Genomic DNA, 22,112 nt, shown 5'->3' with positions numbered 1-22,112 from the left:
TTATTTCTGAATGATGTGTCACGACCGGATCGTTTAACTCTTTAGGCCTTTAGTTCATGAGAAAGAGATTGTTACACCACTTGAGTAATGATGGTAATGATATTCTAGACCTAAGAGTTTCTATCACTGCTTCTTAACTACAGCCGAGATGTAGATCAAGTCTCCAGAAAGGCAAAGGAGGAGGCATGGAGGCAATGAAAACCAGATTCTTTTTGTCAGAACTGGTAGTAGAAAGACATGCACTTGGTTTGCCCTATGCGTCTGTCTTCCTCTGATACCACCACAGAAAGCAGTGAAGGCCAGGAGTGAGAAGAAGCATTAGGCTTGGGTAACCCCAAAACGTGACTTATTGAGTGAGTCCCAATGCACATGTCTCAGTGGTCTTATAGATGTTCTGGAAATGGCTTCTCTGTTGTGATAGTCTTTAACACCCAATGAAATGTGACATTTGACATTGTAGCAAAAAGCTGTAGTGAAAAGAGCAGTAGACATAGACTCTTAGTTCATTGTTTAGGTCACAGGTTTTTTTTTGTTTGTTTTTTTATTTATTACCAGTATTGCTTGGGAAAGTCAACTCTTTCTGTGCCCCAATTTCATTGTCCATAAATATAATACGTGATCATAGCAGTAACTCTGCCTCTGTCACAGAGATATTGTCAAGTTCAAGAGAAAAAAAAAACAAAAACAGAAGCTATGTTTAAAAAGTTTTAAAAAATTTAAAGTGCTTGTGTATTGGATCCTACATCGCTACTTCTGATCTTTGTGGGGATTTAGCCGTATCTTCTGTGTTTTAGAACTAGATGGACCTAATAACAATCTGATTTTCATTCTTCACAAATATGTCAGAGAAGCAAACATTGAATATTTTACCCAGGCTTGAAATAAACCTGTTGTGAAATGAACAGAGTTCAGTGAAAAAAATAACATGATGGGGAACCTGCTTGGATACAATAATCACAAAAGGTTTTTCAGTGGAGATGACATTTAAGCTGAAATCAGAACAGTGAGCAAGAGACAACAATGAAACATACTCTCAAACACACACATAGGAAAAGGGAGTTTCTATGAAGGGAATAGCATTTGCAAAGGGTACACAGCGGTTGCTGTCTCCCAGGAGGAAAAGATGACTGGAGCCTGGGGGACAAAAGGGAGAATGGAATGAGACGAGAATGAACAGGTACTTAAGGGCCAGATCATCTAGGACTTTACAGGTCACGGTAAGGGACTTGGGTTTTATTCTAAATTCCTTGGGATGCCATCAAATTTTTATTTCACTGAGGTATAGTTGACATGCAATATAATGATTCAACATTTATATACATTACAAATTGATCACCATGATAAGTCCAATAACCATGTGTTTAACTCTTTACGATGGGGAAACAATGGAAACAGTGGCTGACTTTATTCTGGGTGGCTCCAAAATCACTGCAGATGGTGACTACAGTCATGAAATTAAAAGATGCTTGCTCCTTGGAAGAAAAGTTATGACCAACCTAGACAGCATATTAAAAAGCAGAGACATTACTTTGCCAAGAAAGGTCCATCTAGTCAAAGCTATGGTTTTTCCAGTAGTCATGTATGGATGTGAGAGTTGGACTATAGAGAAAGCTGAGCGCTGAAGAATTGATGCTTTAGAACTGTGGTGTTTGAGAAGACTCTTCAGAGCCCCTTGGACTGCAAGGAGATCCAACCAGTCCTTCCTAAAGGAGATCAGTCCTGAATATTCATTGGAAGGACTGATGCTGAAGCTAAAACTCGAAAACTTTGGCCACCTGATGCAAAGAACTGACTCATTGGAAAAGACCCTGATGCTGAGAAATATTGAAGGTGGGAGGAGAAGGGAACAGCAGAGGATGAGATGGGTGGATGGCATCACTGACTCAATGGACATGAGTTTGAGTAAACTCCGGGAGTTGGCGATGGACAGGAAGACTGGCGTGCTGTGGTTCCTGGGGTCGGACATGACTGAGCGACTGAATTGACTGATCATACAAAGTTACTGCGATGATATTGACTGTATCCCCTATACTGTACATTACATCCCCATGACTTATTTTATAACTGGAAGTTTGTGCCCCTCAATCCCTTCACCTGTTTCATCCAGTCCCTCCCTTTGCCTCCCCTTTGGCAGCCATCAGTTTGTTCTCTGTATCCATGGATCTGTTTCTGTTTTGTTTTGATTGTTAGCTTTGTTTCTAGATTCCACGTATAAGTGAATCATACAATATTTGTCTTTCTCTGTCTTATTTGACTTAACATAATACCCTCTAGGTCCATCCATTTTGTTGTAAATGGCAAAAGTTTGCTGTTTTATGGCTATGTAATATTCCTCTGTATATGTATACAGCATCTGATTTGTCTGTTCATCTATTAATGAACACTTAGCCTGCTTCATTATATTGGCTATAGTAAGTAATACTGGAATGAACATAGAGGTGCATATGTCTTTGAAGTTAGCATTTTTGTTTTCTTTGGATAAATACCCAGAAGTGGAATTGCTGGATTATATGGTAGTTCTGTTTTTTAATTTTCTGAGGAACCCCCATACTGTTTTCTACAGTGATGGCAGCAGTTCACATTCCAACCAGCAGTCCTGTTTTTTGCACATCTTCACCCACATTTGTTATCTGTTGTCTTTTTGATAACATTCATTCTGACAGTGTGAAGTGATATCTCATTGTAGTTTTTATTTGCATTTCCCTAATGATTAGTGATGCTAAACACGTTTTTATGTGTATGTTGGCATCTTTATGTCTTCCTTGGGAAACTGTCTATTCAGGATTGTTTGTTTTTTCTGATACCAAGTTATGTGAGTTCTTTATATATTTTGAACACTAACCCCTTATCAGAGATATCATTTGCAAATATCTTTTCCCATTCAGTAAGTTTCCTTTTCATTTTGTTGATGTTTTCCTTCACTGTGCAAAAACTTTTTAGTTTTGTAGTCCCATTTGTTTATTTTTGCTTTTGTTGCCCTTGCCTAAGAAAATAGATCCAAAAAATCATTCCTAAGACCAGTGTCAGAGAGTATACTGCCTATGTTTTTGTCCAGGAGCTTTATGGTTTCAGGTATTGCATTTAAGATGTTAATTCATTTTGAGTTTATTTTTGTAAATGATGTTTTATTCTTTTGCATATGGATGCAAGGTGGAAATTTTCCCAACACTATTTATTGAAGAGACTGTGTTTTCCCCACTGTATATTTTTAGATCCCTTGTTGAAATTAATTGACCATATATACATGAGTTTATCTCTAGATTCTATCCTGTTCCATTGATCTTTTTGTCTGTTTTTTCTTTCTTTCTTTTTTTGTGCCAGTACCATACAGTTTTGATTATTATAACTTTGTAGTATAGTTTGAAATCAGGGCATATAATACCTCCAGCTTTGTCCTTTCTCAAGATTGCTTTGGCAAAGAGTTCTTAAAAGATGGTTCAGTCTTATGTACTCCATTTTGAATGGTCAAGCTGGTTAAAAGGCCAATTTGGGGAAAATCACAGTTATATTGCCCAGAATGTGGCTGCCTCATGAAACCTCCCTGACTTTCCCCAGCTCTACTTTGGTCCTTAAATCCCCCCCACATACATCTCAGATGACTCCTGTGTCATATATTCTATTATGCTTTATTCTCTGTAGCATCATTCTTACCTCCTCCTCACCACAGTTATTGATTGACAACCACTTCTTTCTTAATATTTGAAAAATCCTCAAAATCCTCAAAACTTCCTTCTATATCTTCCATCTAATAAATGCTCTATAAATATTTATTAAATGAGTAAGCACATAGTTCAGTGGCTCTTAGCACTCAAAGTGCCTCCGAGTCAACTGGAAAGATTTAAAATATGGATGCCAGGGCTACATCCCCAAAGATTCTGACTGACAGTGTTGGGTATTTTTGTTGTAAAACTCCCAGGTGATTTTGTTGTGTGGGTTGGAGTAGAAAATTAGGGGATGGGGCTGATTCTGGGTGGTCTGCAGTATTACCTGGGATTATCATCATACCCTCTCTAAATGCTTGTATATTTACCTTTTCCTCATGAATGATGAAGCTATGACAAAATGCCCTGATTATCTCACCTTTAAAGTTTTTCCAAATAATGAATATGAAATCTACCCTACAGTGGTACTGATCCAGATCATTTGGTTGCATTTTCCAGAGTGTGCTGTAAATTAGCTTTCCTTGGGAAGGAGAAGGTGAATTGCTGTTTTTGCGAGACATCTGGAATTTGACTGACTGACTGATTTTTAACAGCTGTGGATCCGGAAAACATGAAAATAGAAAGGGGTTAAAACATGGCTTCTTCAAACACAGAACTCAGAAAGTTTGGCAATGGCATGATTGTGCAAGTGTTTTGATTTCAGAAGGGGGATGTCTTCATTTAATTCTATATAATGTGTATATAATAATATAATTTTAAGGCACCTGCTTCAAAATAGAAAGTGGGATGTTGGAGATAATAACACTAAACAAAAATTAAACTAAACCGGGCTCAGTGCCCAGGAAAATTATCAGATTCCAAGAACTGGGCAAGGAGTAAACTAATAGAGGGTAAAAAAAGCAGGATTGGATGAAGTCATATCTGCCTCTGTTAAAAATGACCATGAAGCAATGTGATCGCTCTTGAACAATCCCATGGGGCATTTGTTGGGTGGGTGGAGTTCCTGCCCTTCTCATCTTCAGTGACAAACTTCCAATGGAACTTGCTTTCCCAAAATGTCAGTCCCAAACATGCCAATAATTACAACCATCATGAATTATGTTTGAACTTTTATAATGCTGTAAATTAGTTGGAAATAAGTAGACCAGTAATAAAAATAAGAGTTAACTGAAGTCAGAAGGAGAAATCTTTATGTTTCCCAGGATGCCTAAATGTCATGTTATTTACATAAACAAAGGAGGAAATCCTCTTTGTGTGTTTAGGGATGTGGGTCTAATACAGGAACCCACGTTTTCCTGTTATTGCAAAGCATTCTTTAATCTTTTAAGCACATTTTAGGACCCACATATATTCCAGGTGTTGTTTCCTTTGCTATTAAAACAGCAGAGCAGGGTATGACTATCAGAGAAATTTAGGAGAGCCCCTTTTGTGTCACATAGACACACAAAATAAATGAATTAAGTGGATAGACAGCCCTGGGTAGACTGGTAATACTGCATGAATTTAGTGGGGGGAATGGTTGTTCCTCATGGACTTAACCACGCTTATATGTGGAACTGTAGGCCAGAAAGGCCATTTGTGGATGGAAGATGATAACATTTCCTTGATCTTGGATGTTTAAGGGGTGATGACTTTTTAACCATGAAAGTAAATGCAGTTGGTGTGAAATGTTCATAAGCCTTTAGCCAAAATATAACTGAATAATGGGCATTAAACCTAAGCATTAATTGAAATTTTTAAAAAAATGTTTGCTAAATTCTGGTTAAGAACAAAAAGAGAAGGTTGAACTGAGATCCTAAAAACAGCCCAGTCCTAGACCATAGGGTTCTCACCTAAAGGCGGGGTGCCCATATATCTTTGGTCACTTTCCCCTCTAGGTCACTATTTTCCTGCCTAAATGACCCCAGACAACTGAAGCTGTGATTAAACTCTGCTATGTGTGAAGGAGAGCCTTCTTACCACCAACCATAACTGTCATAGGTACTTTCTGTCCTTCATCCTACAAGGATTTGTTTTGCCATCTGTTGAGCGTTGCATGGTTATTTCAAAGTGTGGGATCTGTGGGCTGCTTTGAAAGTAAGAAAGAATGTAGCGTTGAGGTACAGGCTTACTAGGACTGCATTCATTACGAGAAGTGCTTTCCACTGTTCCTGCTTCCTTTAATAGCATCAGTTCTATTTAAACTTACAATTCCTACAGCCAGAGCTCAGGAGGAGCTTTGAGGAAAATCCTTTAAAAATACTTAATTACCTCCCCTCCCTTGAGGCCCTAAGTCAAGAAGTAAGCAGACAGGCAAGTATTCTGAGTGACTCTGTCCTGCTGGCTGGTGATTGACCTCTGTCTGAGAGGTGAGAAGGGCCATCCTCAGTGCGGAAGGGAGAATTGACGAGGCTGGGAGGAGGAACTGCGGCAGGCCTGCAGTTGTAGCAGCTTAAGGAATTCATATGTGGAAGGACGGGGGCTATAATCAGATGCAGATTAGATACAAACTCACTATACTTTATGTTGAAGCTGAAACTCCAATACTTTGGCCACCCGATGCGAAGAACTGACTCATTTGAAAAGACCCTGATGCTGGGAAAGATTGAGGGAGGCAGGAGAAGGGAACAACAGAGGATGAGATGGTTGAATGGCATCACCGACTCAATGGACATGAATTTGAGTAGATTCTGGGAGTTGGTGATGGACAGGGAGGCCTGGCGTGCTGCAGCCCATGGGGTCGCAAAGAGTTGGACACGACCGAGCAACTGAACTGAACTATAAAGCCAAATGATTTTTTTGTTTGTTGTTTTGGGGTTTTTTGTTTGTTTGTTTGTTTGTTTTTTGAATGAGGTGTTTCTTGTTTTATCACTGAAGCCTGGAATACTTACGCTGGACTATAGCATTAGAAATATGCGTTGTAGTTGCCTCGGGGAACCAGTACACTACACCTTTAGAGGGTAGCCGTTCCCAGCCACCCCAGCCTGCTGCTCTCAGCCCTTTGAGCCGCTTTCCCTGCTAGCCATTGTGCATTTGGGGCCTCCATTAGAGGGGCTTGCTATTGATTGTCCCTGTCGTGTTCAATGTGAGTGGATGAAGACATCAGTGAAGCTGCCCTTACAGTTACAATTATCTTGTAACTGCTCGAGGGTGCAGATTATAACTTCCATTCCTTTTGAGTTCGCCTCTCACTAAAGGCACACATATTCATTCATTTTCTGTTTTTCTCTCCTTCTGTCTCTGCACTTACCACTCCCTCTCTCTTCCTCCCCTCTATATTCACACAGATACACATGTATATATACACACACAAGTATCTTTATCTATCTCTACACACACACACACACACACATACAAATGTGTCATTTTTTCCCTCTTTTATTGCACTTATGCATGTAGGTATATGCTAGAAACAGCTGTGGATGGGAACCCAACGCACCCTGCACACTCACTGATCAGACTGGTCTTTCCTTGGCAGTGACCAACAAGAAACCCACACAGGCATCCATTACGAAGGTCAAGCAGTTCGAAGGCTCCACGTCATTTGTGCGGCGGTCACAGTGGATGCTTGAGCAGCTTCGCCAAGTTAACGGCATCGATCCTAATCGGGTGAGTGAGCTGTCCAGTGCTGAGATGCGGTGTCCTTTCCCCACAGTGACTCCCTCACTGACCTTGGCAGAGTGGAGGGCGTCTGAGTCGTTTTTGACAAGGCTATTTCTCTGTTTCAGTTGTGTGGCTGAGACTTTCTGATTCCTGTGCCTGTCTTATGGGAGATTACAAACCTTTTTATCATGTTGGACAGAGGCACCTAAGGAGATGCATAAGAAATGCTAGCTGCCTCCAGTGCAAAGAGCAAAGTACCAAGTGCAGAGCTCAGATAATCCCATCTGTGATTATCAATATGAAAAACCATGTTCATCAAAGTTCCATCTATCTCTTAATGCAATCAGGGATGAGGTTTATTTACCAAAAATCAAATGAATGAACTGCACCTTAAAAATGATGTATTAGAATTCCATTGGATTTAATAAATGAAACATTTCATGGTAGAGTTATGTATTCTAGTAAATTCCCTTTGCTACACACTAACCATAAGATATATCAATGATGAGGAAAAATGAAATGTAAAATATAACTATACACTACAATAATAAGGCATAATCTTTCCCTACCAAAGGTTAGGGACAAGATTAATATTGTTCAGTGCCAGGAACCTGAAGTAATCCTTTTCTGAGTAATGGGAAAGACCATGTGTAGTCTGAAATATGATACAAGTTGATATGCGGTTAAGCTAAAGGGACCTCTGTGCTCTTAGCTTCTTGGGGACATCTCAAAACACTGTGAGACTTGAGGTCTGCTTGATAAAAAGAGAAAGGTGGACTCTCTGTGCCCCTTGGTGCTAATCAAGATGAACCCTGTGATTAGGAACAAAATCTCGGAAAGGTGTTTTAGCCTCTATGTCTTAATATGGTAAACTGGAAGCAGCAGTTTTTATAGATGGAGGTCATTCATTCTTTCAATGTCTTTTCCAGGATTCTGCAGAGTTTGATTTGTTGTTTGAAAATGCCTTTGACCAGTGGGTAGCCAGCACAGCCTCAGAAAAATGTACCTTCTTCCAGATCCTCCACCACACCTGCCAGCGCTACCTCACAGACAGGAAGCCGGAGTTTATTAACTGCCAGTCCAAGATCATGGGAGGTGAGTGGGCGTTTGAATGACTAGCCGTCCATTTCCTTCCATTCGCTTTTACATAAAGAGGTGCTCAGCAGCATAATGAAAGACCAGAAAAAAAGAATCGGAGGCTCAGAGCTGGACCGCCTGAGGACCATTCTGGGAGTTCTTTGTATGCTAAAGACACAGTGGCTGTGTTTTCACTCTTATCCAAAAACTGATCTTTTTAAAGGAATTAACCCTTCAGCTAAGATTATTTGTACCAGGAGAGGAAGCTTGTCCCTCCATTAGAAAAACTTGTGCATTTGGTTTCCTCTCTCCCATTTCTATCATTTCATCACAGGACACTTTTAGAGTTGCTTTTTTCCTAGTATTTCTCATGATGTTTTACAACTATTGATATGAATGTTCCTACAGATCTAGTTCCTTTCTCTCAAATAGCAACCAGTCTCTCGTTTATTCCTTAAATGGCACGCAAAGCTGACTTAGGATGAGAGCTGTAAGCCAGCCTTATAGGGGCAAGTACCAGTAAGGGCAAGTTAATGAGAAATGTTTAGAGGGTGCTTAGCACGTTTCTTTTAGGTGGCATTTCTTTTTAGAGAATTGAAACTGCTAAAAGTATAAAGCCTTGCCAGTCACTCTGAGTTGAGGAAGAGTGTGTATATCATTGGTCTTCTCACTGGTATGTTCTCCTGGTTTTGAAAGCATTTTCTAAAAAAAAAAGTACCAACTTTGTCTTAATCAAATGTCAAGTGAAGGTCACATTAGAGACATTACGTTTTCCCCTAGGGCTATATATATCTTTCATACGAACATGAGGCAGAATCCATCATCCTGTCCTAATGGCTGCTATGCACGCTGTCTCTTTGCCATTAGTCCACTAGATGTGGTGGGAGAAAACACTGTCAGTACTTCATTATTATCCACTAAAGTGTCAGTGTGCCTCTGACATAGGAAGTTGCTCACATCATATGAACCTTGAAAAGTCTCTCAAATGCTGATGCAGACCTTTGTGTTATAACTTCCTTATTTAGTCCTAGAAAAACGCAAGAGGTGATGAGTGCCTATTTTCTTTAATGTGGCTGCATCCTATGAAACAAAAGTGAAAAAACTATTAGACACAGATGTTGAAAGAAATGTCAAACACTGACCTCTTACTATTTGGAAGATATAATAAGGTAGAACCCTCTCTCATGTCTGTGCCACCAGTGCTGTTCAAATGAAGTGTGCTTTGAAAGTCCAGTCTTAACAGACTTGGCCAAGGGTCAGAGGACCCAGGCTGAGGACCACAGATGGCCACATTTTCAGGGAATGGAAAATTGGGAAGGAAATTCCAGCTTTCCCTCATTCTTCATTAGGATTTTCTGTACCATCCTAGAATCAAATTTGCTTCTTGATCTCATGCTATGAAGCATTTTCCCCATCGGGAGCAGTGTAGTATGGTCAGCTGCTTGCCTCGCTAGCACTTGAGCAGAGCCTCCTCTAAAAAAACAGTGTGACATATGGATTGAAATTTCTGTTGCCCTTGGAGACAGACTTCCCTGGAGCATTCCACTCCTCCAGGTGCGATCCGGGAGGCAGAGAGCATCAGAAGCAGAAGTGGTTCCATGGGGAGGACTGCATTTCCTCAGAATGGAAATGGGAGGCGGAAGCAGGGTGTGTGGATCGGGGGAGGGGACAGACTCACTCCACTGTCCTGCGAAGGTTAAGGACAGCTCTGGGAACTTCCCTTCCTCCTCTCCTAAGGGGCAGCCCTCTTTCCTGTTGTCCCTGAAGCTCTCATTGCTTCTCTCAGAACCAGCCCTTTCATTCCTTCATTCACTCCTGGCTCATCTGCCAGTCACACAGTCTGTAGGTACTGAGTATCTGCTCTGAGCTAGTCACTCTCTGCATCCTGGATGTGGAGTTATTCTATAGTTGGCCCCTTAACAGACCCTAATCACCACCACTCAAACCCCAGGCTGGCAGGTCCCTAACAGCCTTTCCATATGCATTGTTGGGTGCGTGCATGCTGGGTCGGGTCCCACGCTCTGCAGCCTGCCAGCTGCTTCTGTCATTGACCCAGTCTTTTGATATCTTCCACCACCCTGTGAACTCCAAATTATGCTAGTTGAGCAAGAATCTGCATATTCAGTGTTAAAGTGTTGGTCTGTGTAGTGTATAAAACTGAAGACTGATTTCCTGTTGTAAGAAAAAGTTCATGAGACCAAGTCCAGAATTGACCATGTGTCTCTCTTCTTCCTGAGACCCCCGTTTTCCCTGATGTAACATGTGGAGGTTAGTCTAAATGAGTTCTAAAATCTGGCAGGCCTGTCATTTGAGAATCTATAATTCGTGAGGTATGGCTTTATTGTATATGTTAATCACTGCTTAATTTAATAATCCGATAGAAGATTTAGTGCAGTTAGATACTGCCTAGTTCTAGATTCCCAAGGAAGGCCAAAACGCTGGAACTAAGCACGTTGTAGTTTGTTGGCAGCATGTAGTCCTTGATGAGGACAGCCTGTCTTATTTAAACAGTTGTCTTTCCTTGATAACAGTTGTACCAGCACACCCTGGCTAATTAGCATGCTGATTAGGCTTCCTTTCTGCCAGTTATCACAATTCAGAGAGAGAAAAATTGTGTGGTTTTCGGGTCACTGCATTCTGACACCTTTAACTTTTAGGGTACCAATCCCAGCTTCAACAGGTGAGATCTATTCCAAATTTCAAAAATCTTCTGGTCTGTCCTTATGGTATGGGCCACAAGTGCTAGACGTGGTTGTTTTTCCCACTGTGAAATGTGATCGATTTTGTTAATTTTAGAGAACTGATAAGTGTTGGTGTGCTGTCCTCCACCTCCGTTCTGTACATATGTTATCTCATTTAGTTTTTACACCAGCCTTTGGAAATGCAATTTATTATCTCTGTTTTACTGAGAAGGAAATAGGATCAGAGGGATTAGTAAATAATTTGCCAAGGGTCATATAGCCTTTGTCCTCAAGTGGTAGAGCTAAAATTCAAACACAGGCCCTCTCTAAGAACATCTTTTTCGGGGCCACTAAGTGGTACATTCCAGGGAACATCATTGATACTCTCTTTGGTATAAATGGTGCTCCCTAAAGTTGTTTAAGAATTTCGGGACATATTTTAGCCAGCACATTCCTACGTATTAAAAAAGGGAGCTAAGTGGAGAGGGTCAGAGATATGAGAAATTTTAACTTTTTTCCTTCTTTTATTGCAGTATACAGTTAATATGATAACTTAAGCACTTTTGTTTCTGCCCTAAGAATGAAGGAATCATCAGGGCCTTTAAAATCATCTTGTTTGTTGTTTCTTCTTTGTTTTGGTTCATAATAATTTCAACATATTAAAGAGATGAAAGTGAGGCTATTTTAGTCAGTGGGGAAGATGCTGGAGTCCTGGCCACTCACCAGGCCTCTTAGGTTCTTTGTTTCTAGTCTCACCTGTCCTTGGGAAAACTGAAGCCATTTGAATGATATTTTGAAGAAAAGATCTGCCTGACTGAGCCACACGTTCTTTAATACCAGTTGTGATAGGATTGTCATTTACGTATCTACAATTCCATGAAATTCTGCTCTTATATTTATTGATTGTGTATATTCCAAATGGCTAGCTGTTTCTTCTTCCCTTGGGGAAAGTCGGTTACATGGAAATAAATTCTTTGGCTTGTTTCAAATTCTCTCCTCCAAAGATGTTATTTTCTTATCTCCAGAGGATAGACTGGGAGCTCTGATCTTCTGGTGTTGGTTATAGGATCCAGGAGACATGTCCAAAGTCTGCAGTTGTGAAGACCCCCATAAATTGAAAGAGGGAGGGATGCTCTGAGCAGGTGTGAAGCAGGAAGCATTGGTTTCTTCAGTCAGCATCTTTTCAGCCATCTTCTCTTCTTTGGATGGTTAGAAGACTTTGTCCTCAAGCCTTGGTCATTTCTACTTTCCACTCTACCTCTCTACTAGTTTATTCAAGGTCAGTTACCCTAAAAAATACAAAGTCATTCATTCAGTTTCTGGGTCGCTAAGCTACCAAGCCACCTACAAAGATAGAAGGCAGAGGTGTAGAGCCAGTCTGGCTGCTGGAATGTCATGTAGCATTAGGAACAACAGGACCCTGAAGGTGAAGTCTTTGCTTCATATAGGTCATATTTACTTTTTCTAAGATAGTAGCTTTTTTCTGCCTGTTACAAGCAGAGTTGATAGTATAGATGATATACTGTCATATCTGGATAAGAAAATGGCTGCCCACTCCAATATCTTGGCTGGAAAATCCCATGGACAGAGGAACCTGGTGGGTTACAGTCTGTGAATTCACAAGAGTCAGGCATGACTTAGCAACTAAATCAGCTCCGCCACTATTATGATGATACATTTGTGCTACAAAGATGCCCGAAGGAATTAATCACATATGTTGAACTTTAGACTCTAGAAGAGAGATTTACTTTCATTTAATTTATTTAAAAAAAAAAGCATGGTCTGCCCCAAATAGTAGCGTCAGTTTACTTATAACGGACCTGTTATATTAAGTCAGGGTCCCAAGGGGAACTTTGTTTTGCTCTCTGCATCCTTCTTACTAAAATGTGATCAAATCCCACATAGTTCCCCATTGTTATTTACACTGACCTTCTGTAATGATTACTGTTGTCCTATTATTTTTATGCCCAAATCTGTGAACTAAGGAAATCTTTAATGGTTTTGGCAACTTCTGTGTTAGAACCACCAAATAGATACTTTGTAAACCTATTTTCTTTTTTAGAAAGTATGGTAAATTATTTGCAGAAAGAAAGTAATTTATTCCTTGAGGCAAGGTTCCGTTTAAACTGAAGCATGTCCTACATTTTTCTTGAGTTCTGAGCCCAAGCACTTCTGGCTAACTCATTCAATTACCTCTCCCTCTTTCATCTGTTCTGTGTGGGTCATCTAGATGGTTTGAGGCCCAGTTGTTCACATAAGCATTTACTCAGCACCATCTGCCTGTCAGGTCCTGAGCTACCTGTGGACATCCAACAACCAGGTGGGCACCTTTGCCAACTTTACCTACCTTCCTGGGGGGAGGGTGTCATCAGGTGTAAACAGATATCAAAAAATATGATACACCAAGGAGATGGCTGAGCTGCATTTAAAAGGATAGTTAATAGTTGACAGGCACATAAGGGCAGGATGAAGTGAGTTCTCTCTTGCAACACTTAATCCAGACAGTGTCATTTCAATGTTGTCATGTTCAGCTATATTCAGAATTTGGAATGTGGCAGATTGTTTTTCCACAAAGCAGACTATTTGTAAGTGTCATGTATTTTTATCATCACCACGGGGTATTTCTTTAGCATTGTCCGTCAAACTGCAGACGTTCAGATGAGGGTATAAAGTGCAGTCTTCTGAGCTCTATTAGAATTCCAGGGACACATATGTCTCTGATGTCTCCTTCATAGCAGGGTAGCCCTCATTCACCCCTGCCGATTGGTTTGCTAAAGTGAAAGTCACTCAGTCATGTCCAACTCTTTGCGACCCCATGGACTATACAGTCCGTGGAATTCTCTTGGCCAGAATACCGGAATGGGTAGCCTTTGCCTTCTCCAGGAGATCTTCCCAACACACGGATGGAATCCAGGTCTGCTGCATTGCAGGCGAATTCTTTACCAGCTGAGCCACCAGGGAAGCCCTGATATGCTAAAGGAGAACCGAATGGCTTTCCTCTGGAGTCCCCTGGGGTGGAACAGAATCTCAGGATGCAGACTGTGACGTTGTATTGTACTTTTCTCCCAGTCAATGTAGGAGCATACCCCTGAGCAACGTGTGCGAATATTTTACCTTGTGAGTGCCCTGGGTGTGGGCATGTGTAAGGTGAGGTGACAGATGGTGACACAGAGCAAATGTATGCATCCTAAGAGTGTTCTTTTTTTTTTTTAATGTATTTTTTTATTGAAGGATAATTGCTTTACAGAATTTCGCTGTTTTCTGTCAAACCTCAACATGAATCAGCCATAGGTATACGTATATCCTCTCCCTTTTGAAACTCCGTCCTATCTCCTGCCCCATCCCACCCCTCTTAGATTGATACAGTGCCCCTGTTTGAGTTTCCTGGGCCATACAGCAAATTCCCATTGGCTCTCTATTTTACATACGGTAATGTAAGTTTCCATGTTACTTTTTCCATACATCTCACCCTCTCCTCCCCTCTCCCCGTGTCCACAAGTCTGTTCTCTATGTCTGTTTCTCCACTGATGCCCTGTAAATAAATTCTTCAGTACCATTTTTCAGATTCTGTGTATATGCTTTAGAATACAATATTTATCTTTCCTAAGAGGATTGTTATGGAAAAACAAAAGTGATGTATATGGTCGTTCTTAATCCAAATATATTAATAGAGTGCGCTAATAGAATCTGTCATATTTGCCATGATTTTTATATTTCTTCCCCGTGTCTTGATGTTTTCTGTCAATGAATAATAGTTTTGTGGGATGTGAACCTCACACTCCTACACATACTCTTACCATGGGCACAGTATAAAGAGTTTCTTATTTCTCAAGGATACATTCGTGTGTAATTTTGCCCCCACCACTAAAACTTTAACATGCTCAGGGATTCAGCAGACGTGCACTAGTGATTACAATTCACATACCAAGTTGAACTGTATTAAAAAAAACCATACTGTTGTTGATGGCATGTAGATAGAGAGCAGAGGAGGAGGCCGGGCTGCTTAGATCATTTACTGTTGTGAGAGAGTAAGGAAGTTTCCCAATAGTTCTTAAGATCTAGAGGAATCCCTATCATAGTTCCTCCAGTGAGTTTTTGTTACCCTTTAGGAAATAACAAAGGAACAAACTTCAGTTATCCTTTACCGTGTACAAACAAGGAAAGTGATTTATGAGGAATTGCCTGAGATCCCACAGCTAATGAGGGATGGAGCTCGACCACGCTCAGGGCTTCTCATTTATTCCGCGTCCATTCATTGGAGACCTGGACTTTCAAGTTCCCTCAATAAACCCAGGCTTCTTTTCCTTGTGTTGATTCAAACAGAAGAGGAGATAGCCCCCATTTAACAAGATATGTATGAGACTCAAATTTAAAATTCCATCTGGCAGTTCTCTGTAGATGTCTGTTAATGATATTAACCATAAACATGTACAGACTTAGCCACCACTCTCTCATCACTCCATCCTTTTTGTTGCAGCTAATACCATCTTTTCCTAGAGGGCTTGATATTTTATATAAGACTTGCTTTTTTAGAAACATTTTGGAGAGAGTAAGAAATTTAAAATAGAAACCAAAGATTATACATCAGTAAGAATAACAGTACAAATATTTAAAATATACAATTGGAAAAGCCCAGTTTGGGGACTTTTTTGTTTTGGTTATTGGGATCCCCCTAGTGTAACTACTGCGTCAAACACAATTGAGATACACGGTGCTGCACAAACTGCTAACAACCATCTGACATTGGCTGAGTGCTCTTAGGAGCAGGACGTTGTAGCAGAAGCTATGACATCTTTATCTGATTCTTTTATGTATGTGTTGTTTAAATTTAGGACAACATTACCAACGGTTATGTTGGACATTTTGTATGCTTTCTCATGTTTTCTGGTAGTCATTCAACTTTATCTTATTCCCCAAAGGTGAATTAAACGCAGATGCTTTTATTTTCAGTGAGAGAATTGAAGTAACCAGGGACTAGCTCCTTAGGTTCCATCCAATTCTGTACATGATGAAAATGAGTAGTAACTAAAGAAAAATTGGGTCACAGATGTGATTTTTTACTTTCTCTTTTTCATTGCTCACTGACTGTAAGCTACACTGAAATACATGCTGTGAAACAGCTGGTGGGTTATGGGGAGTCCTCCTGAGCCTGGGGTGACTTCGTGCGTTAAGTGCTTTTTGAATCATCTCTCTCCATCAAAATCTTGAACCAAACTAAAGCTCCACGTGAGGACTTCCGAGATATCATTTATTGGCATGACAAGGATCATGAACATATTTTGTCTATCCCATGGTTAAATAATCTGAAACAGATGAGATCTGTTTCACTTTCATAATCAACCAGAACACATAATTGCACATCTTGATATAGTGGAAAGAACGCAGACTAGATTCACTTACCCCTGTTTTTGATGGTTATCACTCTGTAACCTTCTCTAAGATATTTACCTCATACTCAGCCTCTCTGTGCTTTTTTGTATCATGGATATCAATATATACCCTAAAGGAATGGTGTGGGGATTAAAATGAATTTTAAAATATTCAATCAGATGAGATTTCTGCAAACTGCTAGTACATGTCTGAATATTTTGTTTAAAAAAACATGGAAATTATGATATACCTATTCATAATATCATGATGTCTTCCAGGATATTTATCAAAGCCCTTTCTTATGAAAGAAGTAAGAAAATACTCTTAAACTTGCCTGATCCATGTTTGGCCTTAAGAATTGCAAAAACAAACCACAGTAACTTTTTTTGTTCCAGCTGGGAAGGAGCTAAGCTATATTATAAATATTTCAAATGTCTGGAATGCTGAGTTGTTTGCCATGGTTTATAGAATGCTGAATGTGTTGCATTTTATGTTTGACATTTATAGAATGCATATGTTACGCTGACTCTACCAGAACAACGATGTTTAAAATATTGAGTGATACTGTACCAGAGATCAGGGCACAATATTCAGATCTTCTGGTAGGAAAGAAAAACCTTAAAAGACATTTTCTGAACTTTATAAGAGCATAGAAATGTCCTTTTTCCACCAACATATCTTCAACCTAGAGCATTTCTTTGAGTCCAGTTCTCTTAGCACAGCCCCAAAAGGACACACATATATTAGAGGTTAAACTGTTTAACATTGTTAGTCATGAAGTGGTATTTTCCAAAATAGATATAAAAGGCATGCTGCATGATGCCTATCCATACTTCTAGATTTACAAAGAAGTACAATTTTTAAAAGAATTTTGGAGATTTAAGTTTACCAATTACTTTGCTACATGTTCTAAAATCTTCATAATTTCATGAAACAAATTTCTTTAATACCAAAAGATAAAACAGGACATATCTCTGAGAATAAAGGGCTATTCCTTAAATTGGAAACATTTACCTTTATGAAAAAATTACTACATCTGGTTCTGGTTCTTATTTTTCCTACTTCACATAGACCGATAAAAACTCCACCATCACCTGGCCTTTAACAGTTGCTGCTCTGCTGTAACATAGAAGTATCAAGAACTAAAAATTACTTGGAATTTTAGTGGCGAGAAGCTGTGAATTCTCAAGAACAGTAAGTGGGTCTAAAAATGGTCGTTTATGATTTGTGAAATTCATTCCCACTCTGGGGAAACCCACTCAGCACACATCCTTTGGATAGTACAGATAGAACAGATAATAGGAATAGGATTATTCCTATTAAGGATAATAATTCCTATTAAGGATTAATCCTATTAAGGAATAATCCTATTCCTTACCTGGAATAGAGGTAAGGAACTTGTGTGTAGTACCTGAACAACTACCTAGGAGTATGAGATTTCTAAAACCTTTAGTGAAAAGGTAAATAAGATGATGTTTTTTTCCCTCACATTATATCCTACCCTTTCAAAAATTCCAGCTTTGTATTTGATCATTAAAATAAGACTAAGTCTCTAAATTTACCATAAGTAGTTACTTGAAATTTAGACATTGATGTAAATCTGAAGTTGAAGACTTTTCAGATTTATAAGACCAAAACATTTCTCACCCTTCTATTTACAATATGTCTACCCAGGGTTGGGTTTATAGGTGCCATGCAAGAGGCAAGGGCATTAATATTGCCAAGTTTAGGAAGCAAAAGTAGAAGATGCACAATAAAATTTGAGTATAAGATAAACAATGGGTAACTTTTTAGTATAAGTATACCCCATGCAGTATTTGGGGCAACCAAAAAATTATCCATTGTTTGTCTGAAATTGAGATTATACTGAGCATCCTACATTTTATCTGGCAACTCTCATGGGCATCCCAGTTTCTAGCTATCATAACTAATATGGAAAACACAATAAGTTAACTGTTATGTAGATAAGTAAACTTTATGATGGCCAGTTATTAGGACTTTAAGAAATGTTGAGATGGACAACTCCCAGGTATAATGTTAGGTTAGCTGTTCAAAGATACAAACAGAAAAAAATATGAGACAAGCTGCTAAAGAAACAGTTAAAAGACCTGCAAGGATTCATGTCTTATTGTGGTTATTCTACTTATAAAAATGCTGTTAAGTGCAAATGAAAGTAGTAATCAGTATAGATATTCCACTAAAGCTCTTTAGTAATCAAACATGAGATCCCTGGTTAAATGTGCACAGGGTAAAAAGCTCAGTCTTGGGTCTGAATGTCTTTGGCTTGGTTTTGAGCAGTTTCCTGCAAAAACATTAACAGGAATCTACCATTGACTTTTGGGGACACCAGCAGACCAAAGGCTCCCATTTATGGAAAAAACATAAGAAGCTCTGGGTCTCAAGAACTAGAAAAGGTGCTGCTTTAAAAATTTAGCCTCGCCTCCTCTGTCGAAGATAAGGTGTCCATAGGTTCGTGGATTTATCTCGGGGCTTTCTATTCTGTTCCATTGATCTATATTTCTGTCTTTGTGTCAGTACCATACTGTCTTGATGACTGTGGCTTTGTAGTAAAGCCTGAAGCCAGGCAGGTTGATTCCTCCAGTTCCATTCTTCTTTCTCAAGATTGCTTTTGCTATTCGAGGTTTTTTGTATTTCCATACAAATTGTGAAATTATTTGTTCTAGTTCTGTGAAAAATATCATTGGTAGCTTGATAGGGATTGCATTGAATCTATAGATTGCTTTGGGTAGTATAGCCATTTTCACAATATTGATTCTTCCAATCCATGAACACGGTATATTTCTCCATCTCTTTGTGTCCTCTTTGATTTCTTTCATCAGTGTTTTAGTTTTCTATATATAGGTCTTCTGTTTCTTTAGGTAGATATACTCCTAAGTATTTTATTCTTTTTGTTGCAATGGTGAATTGTATTGTTTCCTTAATTTCTCTTTCTGTTTTCTCATTGTTAGTGTATAGGAATGCAAGGGATTTCTGTGTGTTAATTTTATATCCTGTGACATTACTGTATTCATTGATTAGCTGTAGTAATTTTCTGGTGGAGTCTTTAGGATTTTCTATGTAGAGGATTCATTTGAATCAGTTCTAATGAGATGGATGAAACTGGAGCCTGTTATACAGAGTGAAGTAAGCCAGAAAGATAAAGACCAATACAGTATACTAATGCATATATATGGAATTTAAAAAGATGGTAATGATAACACTATATGCAAAACCGAAAAAGAGACACAGATGTACAGAACAGACTTTGGGACTCTGTGGGAGAAGGTGAGGGTGGGATGTTCTGAGAGGATAGCATTGAAACAAGTATACTATCAAGGGTGAAACAGATCACCAGCCCAGGTTGGATGCATGAGACAAGTGCTCAGGGCTGGTGCACTGGGAAGACCCAGAGGGATGGGATGGGGAGGGAGGCAGGAGGGGGGATCAGGATGGGGAACACATGTAAATCCATGGCTGATTCATGTCAATGTATGACAAAAACCACTACAATATTGTAAAGTAATTAGCCTCCAACTAATAAAAATTAATGAAATAAATAAATAAAAATTTAGCCTCCTCTCTGACCTGTCTGATGGTTTTCTTAGTAATAGCAGTGACTGCTCTACAAAGGATCCCTTGTCAAACCCTTGCCTACAAGCTCTGACTCACCTTTATCCATCACACCCTCCTCTCACTGTCAGGTAAATGAGCATGGAAGGTAACCCTTAGCTTTTGGTTGGTTGGTTTGCTTGGGTTTTGTTCTAGCTTCATATGAGTATAACATCCAAAGGTGATGCTGCTATAGGTTCCATGAAACATTCAGTGGGTCCTACTTGTGAAAACGGAAGAGTATCTTCAGTATTTCCTAACTGTGAGAGCATATTGAGCACAAACACTTCAACTACAACACTTGAGTGTCAGGAAGGCAATCAAGTAAGTGTATCACTATATTGAGGTAAAACATGTTTTAAGAAAAGAATGAGGACAAGTCTTAATTGGCTAAGGGATTTGTTTACTCTGTCTAACTTATGAGTGGTTACAAGGTGACAAATGCGTGCCTTTTAAACTTAGTAGGTGCTGCTGGTGGGAAAGCAACTATTTATGTTTCTTTTATTTAAATTCATGAAAAATGAAGGTGTTAGTCACTCAGTCATGTTCGATTCTTAGCAATCTCATGGACTGTAGCCCACCAGGCTCCACTGTTCATGGAATTCTCCAGGCAAGAATACTGGAGAGGGCAGCCATTATCTTCTCTAGGGGATCTTCCCAACCCAGGTCTCCTGCACTGCAGGTGGATTCTTTACCATCTGAGCCACTAGGGAAACCCATATTTAAATTCATAGTCATACCAAAAAAACAGTAGTAAGAAAGACTCAGAGTATTTCTGAGTTTAGACACCTAAGCAGAAGCTGATTGTTCATACTTTGAGAAAATCTAAGTTGTCATAATTATTCATAATATCATGCCCTGTAGAAAAGACCTTTCAAGTGGAATGAATACACCCCTCATTGAACGTGGTTGCGAACATTCTGGTCAGGATCAGCTTCATGTCTCTTATCTCCCAGAGAATTAAACAGGATAGAGTGTGGTGGGTAAAAATCGGGGGCATTACATGCTTCACATACAGGTATTGCACCAGACCTAATCTCCTTGTGACTATTTATGCTATTATATATTATTTCTTTTATCAGTGTCTCGCTCCATCCTATGGACCTTATTTTCACAGTTGGTTGATTTTATTGATCTTCTTTCCAGTTCCCATTATAAGAGGTTGAGACTTAAAGAGGGGAATAAAAGATGTTTTTCACAAGGTCAGAGTAGATTCACACATCTGGTGATAAAAGGCAAAAGCTGGTCCCGATTGTTGGCTTCTAGGAATTTTAGGGTCTTTGGGACACCAAGTAAAGAAGAGGAAAAACACTTATAATTTTGAGAAGGTCTTTGTGGTGTCAGTATATAATCCTTGTCTATTTTTTCTAAGCTTTTGACTTTCAAACTTGAATAAGACACAATAGAGTATAATTGTTTAAAGGCTTACATCATTAAAAGCAAATGTTACTGATTACACTCCAATACAAAATAAAAAGTTCAATTAAAAAAAGCAAATGTTTATCTTAAGAGTTACTGAGTAAAATGTATTTTTTTCTGTCTGCAATGAATTTACCATCTTGGTCATCACCGAATGATGCTCTATCAAATTATCACAAACTTAGTGGCTTTAAAACAACACATATTTATTATCTTGTAGTTCTGGAGGTCAGAAATCTGGAATGAGTCATCAGGCTGTGTTCCTTCTGGAGGTGCTAGGAAAGAGTTTGTTTCCTTGTCTTTTCCACCTTCTGGAGGCTGCGTGTATTCCAAGGTGCGGGGCCTTTTCCTCCATCTTCAGAATCTCCAGTGTAGCATCTTCAAATCTCTCTCTGCTTTTTATGCTCCTGCCTCTCTCTTATCAAGACCCCTGTGGTTATATTGGTCGACCCAAGTAATTTGGATAATCTTTCCATCTGAAGATCCTTACACATAGGTGCGAAGTCCCTTTTACCATGTAAGGTAACATATGCATAAGTTCCATGAATTAGGACGTGGAAATCTTTGTGAAGCTGATATTCTGCCTACTGTACTATTTTTCTAAGGGCTATAATATACACTATTGTATAATAATGCCCTACATTTAATCTTTTTCCTTTCATAATATATACTTTTAAATACTTTCTATACTTGTACTAATCTGTTATAATTT

The 22,112-nt window shown here is 39.2% G+C and overlaps 1 protein-coding gene across 4 annotated transcripts in view; it reads left to right on the top strand.

The window, feature by feature from the left end:
* The window catches only part of STXBP6 (syntaxin binding protein 6), a 256,424-nt gene that overhangs the window by 190,585 nt on the left and 43,727 nt on the right, over nucleotides 1-22,112 (top strand). For all 4 annotated transcript variants that reach the window (XM_065906723.1, XM_065906720.1, XM_065906722.1 and 1 more), the window contains 2 exons: nucleotides 7,120-7,250; nucleotides 8,174-8,339. In XM_065906723.1, coding sequence (XP_065762795.1) covers nucleotides 7,120-7,250; nucleotides 8,174-8,339 — 297 coding nt within the window. The remainder of the gene's footprint in view (nucleotides 1-7,119; nucleotides 7,251-8,173; nucleotides 8,340-22,112) is intronic.

Source organism: Muntiacus reevesi, chromosome 15 (genome assembly GCF_963930625.1).
Source record: "Muntiacus reevesi chromosome 15, mMunRee1.1, whole genome shotgun sequence".
Lineage (NCBI taxonomy): Eukaryota > Metazoa > Chordata > Mammalia > Artiodactyla > Cervidae > Muntiacus > Muntiacus reevesi.
The sequence above is the reverse complement of the archived record's forward strand: the minus strand, read 5'-3'. Positions and strand labels throughout refer to the sequence as shown.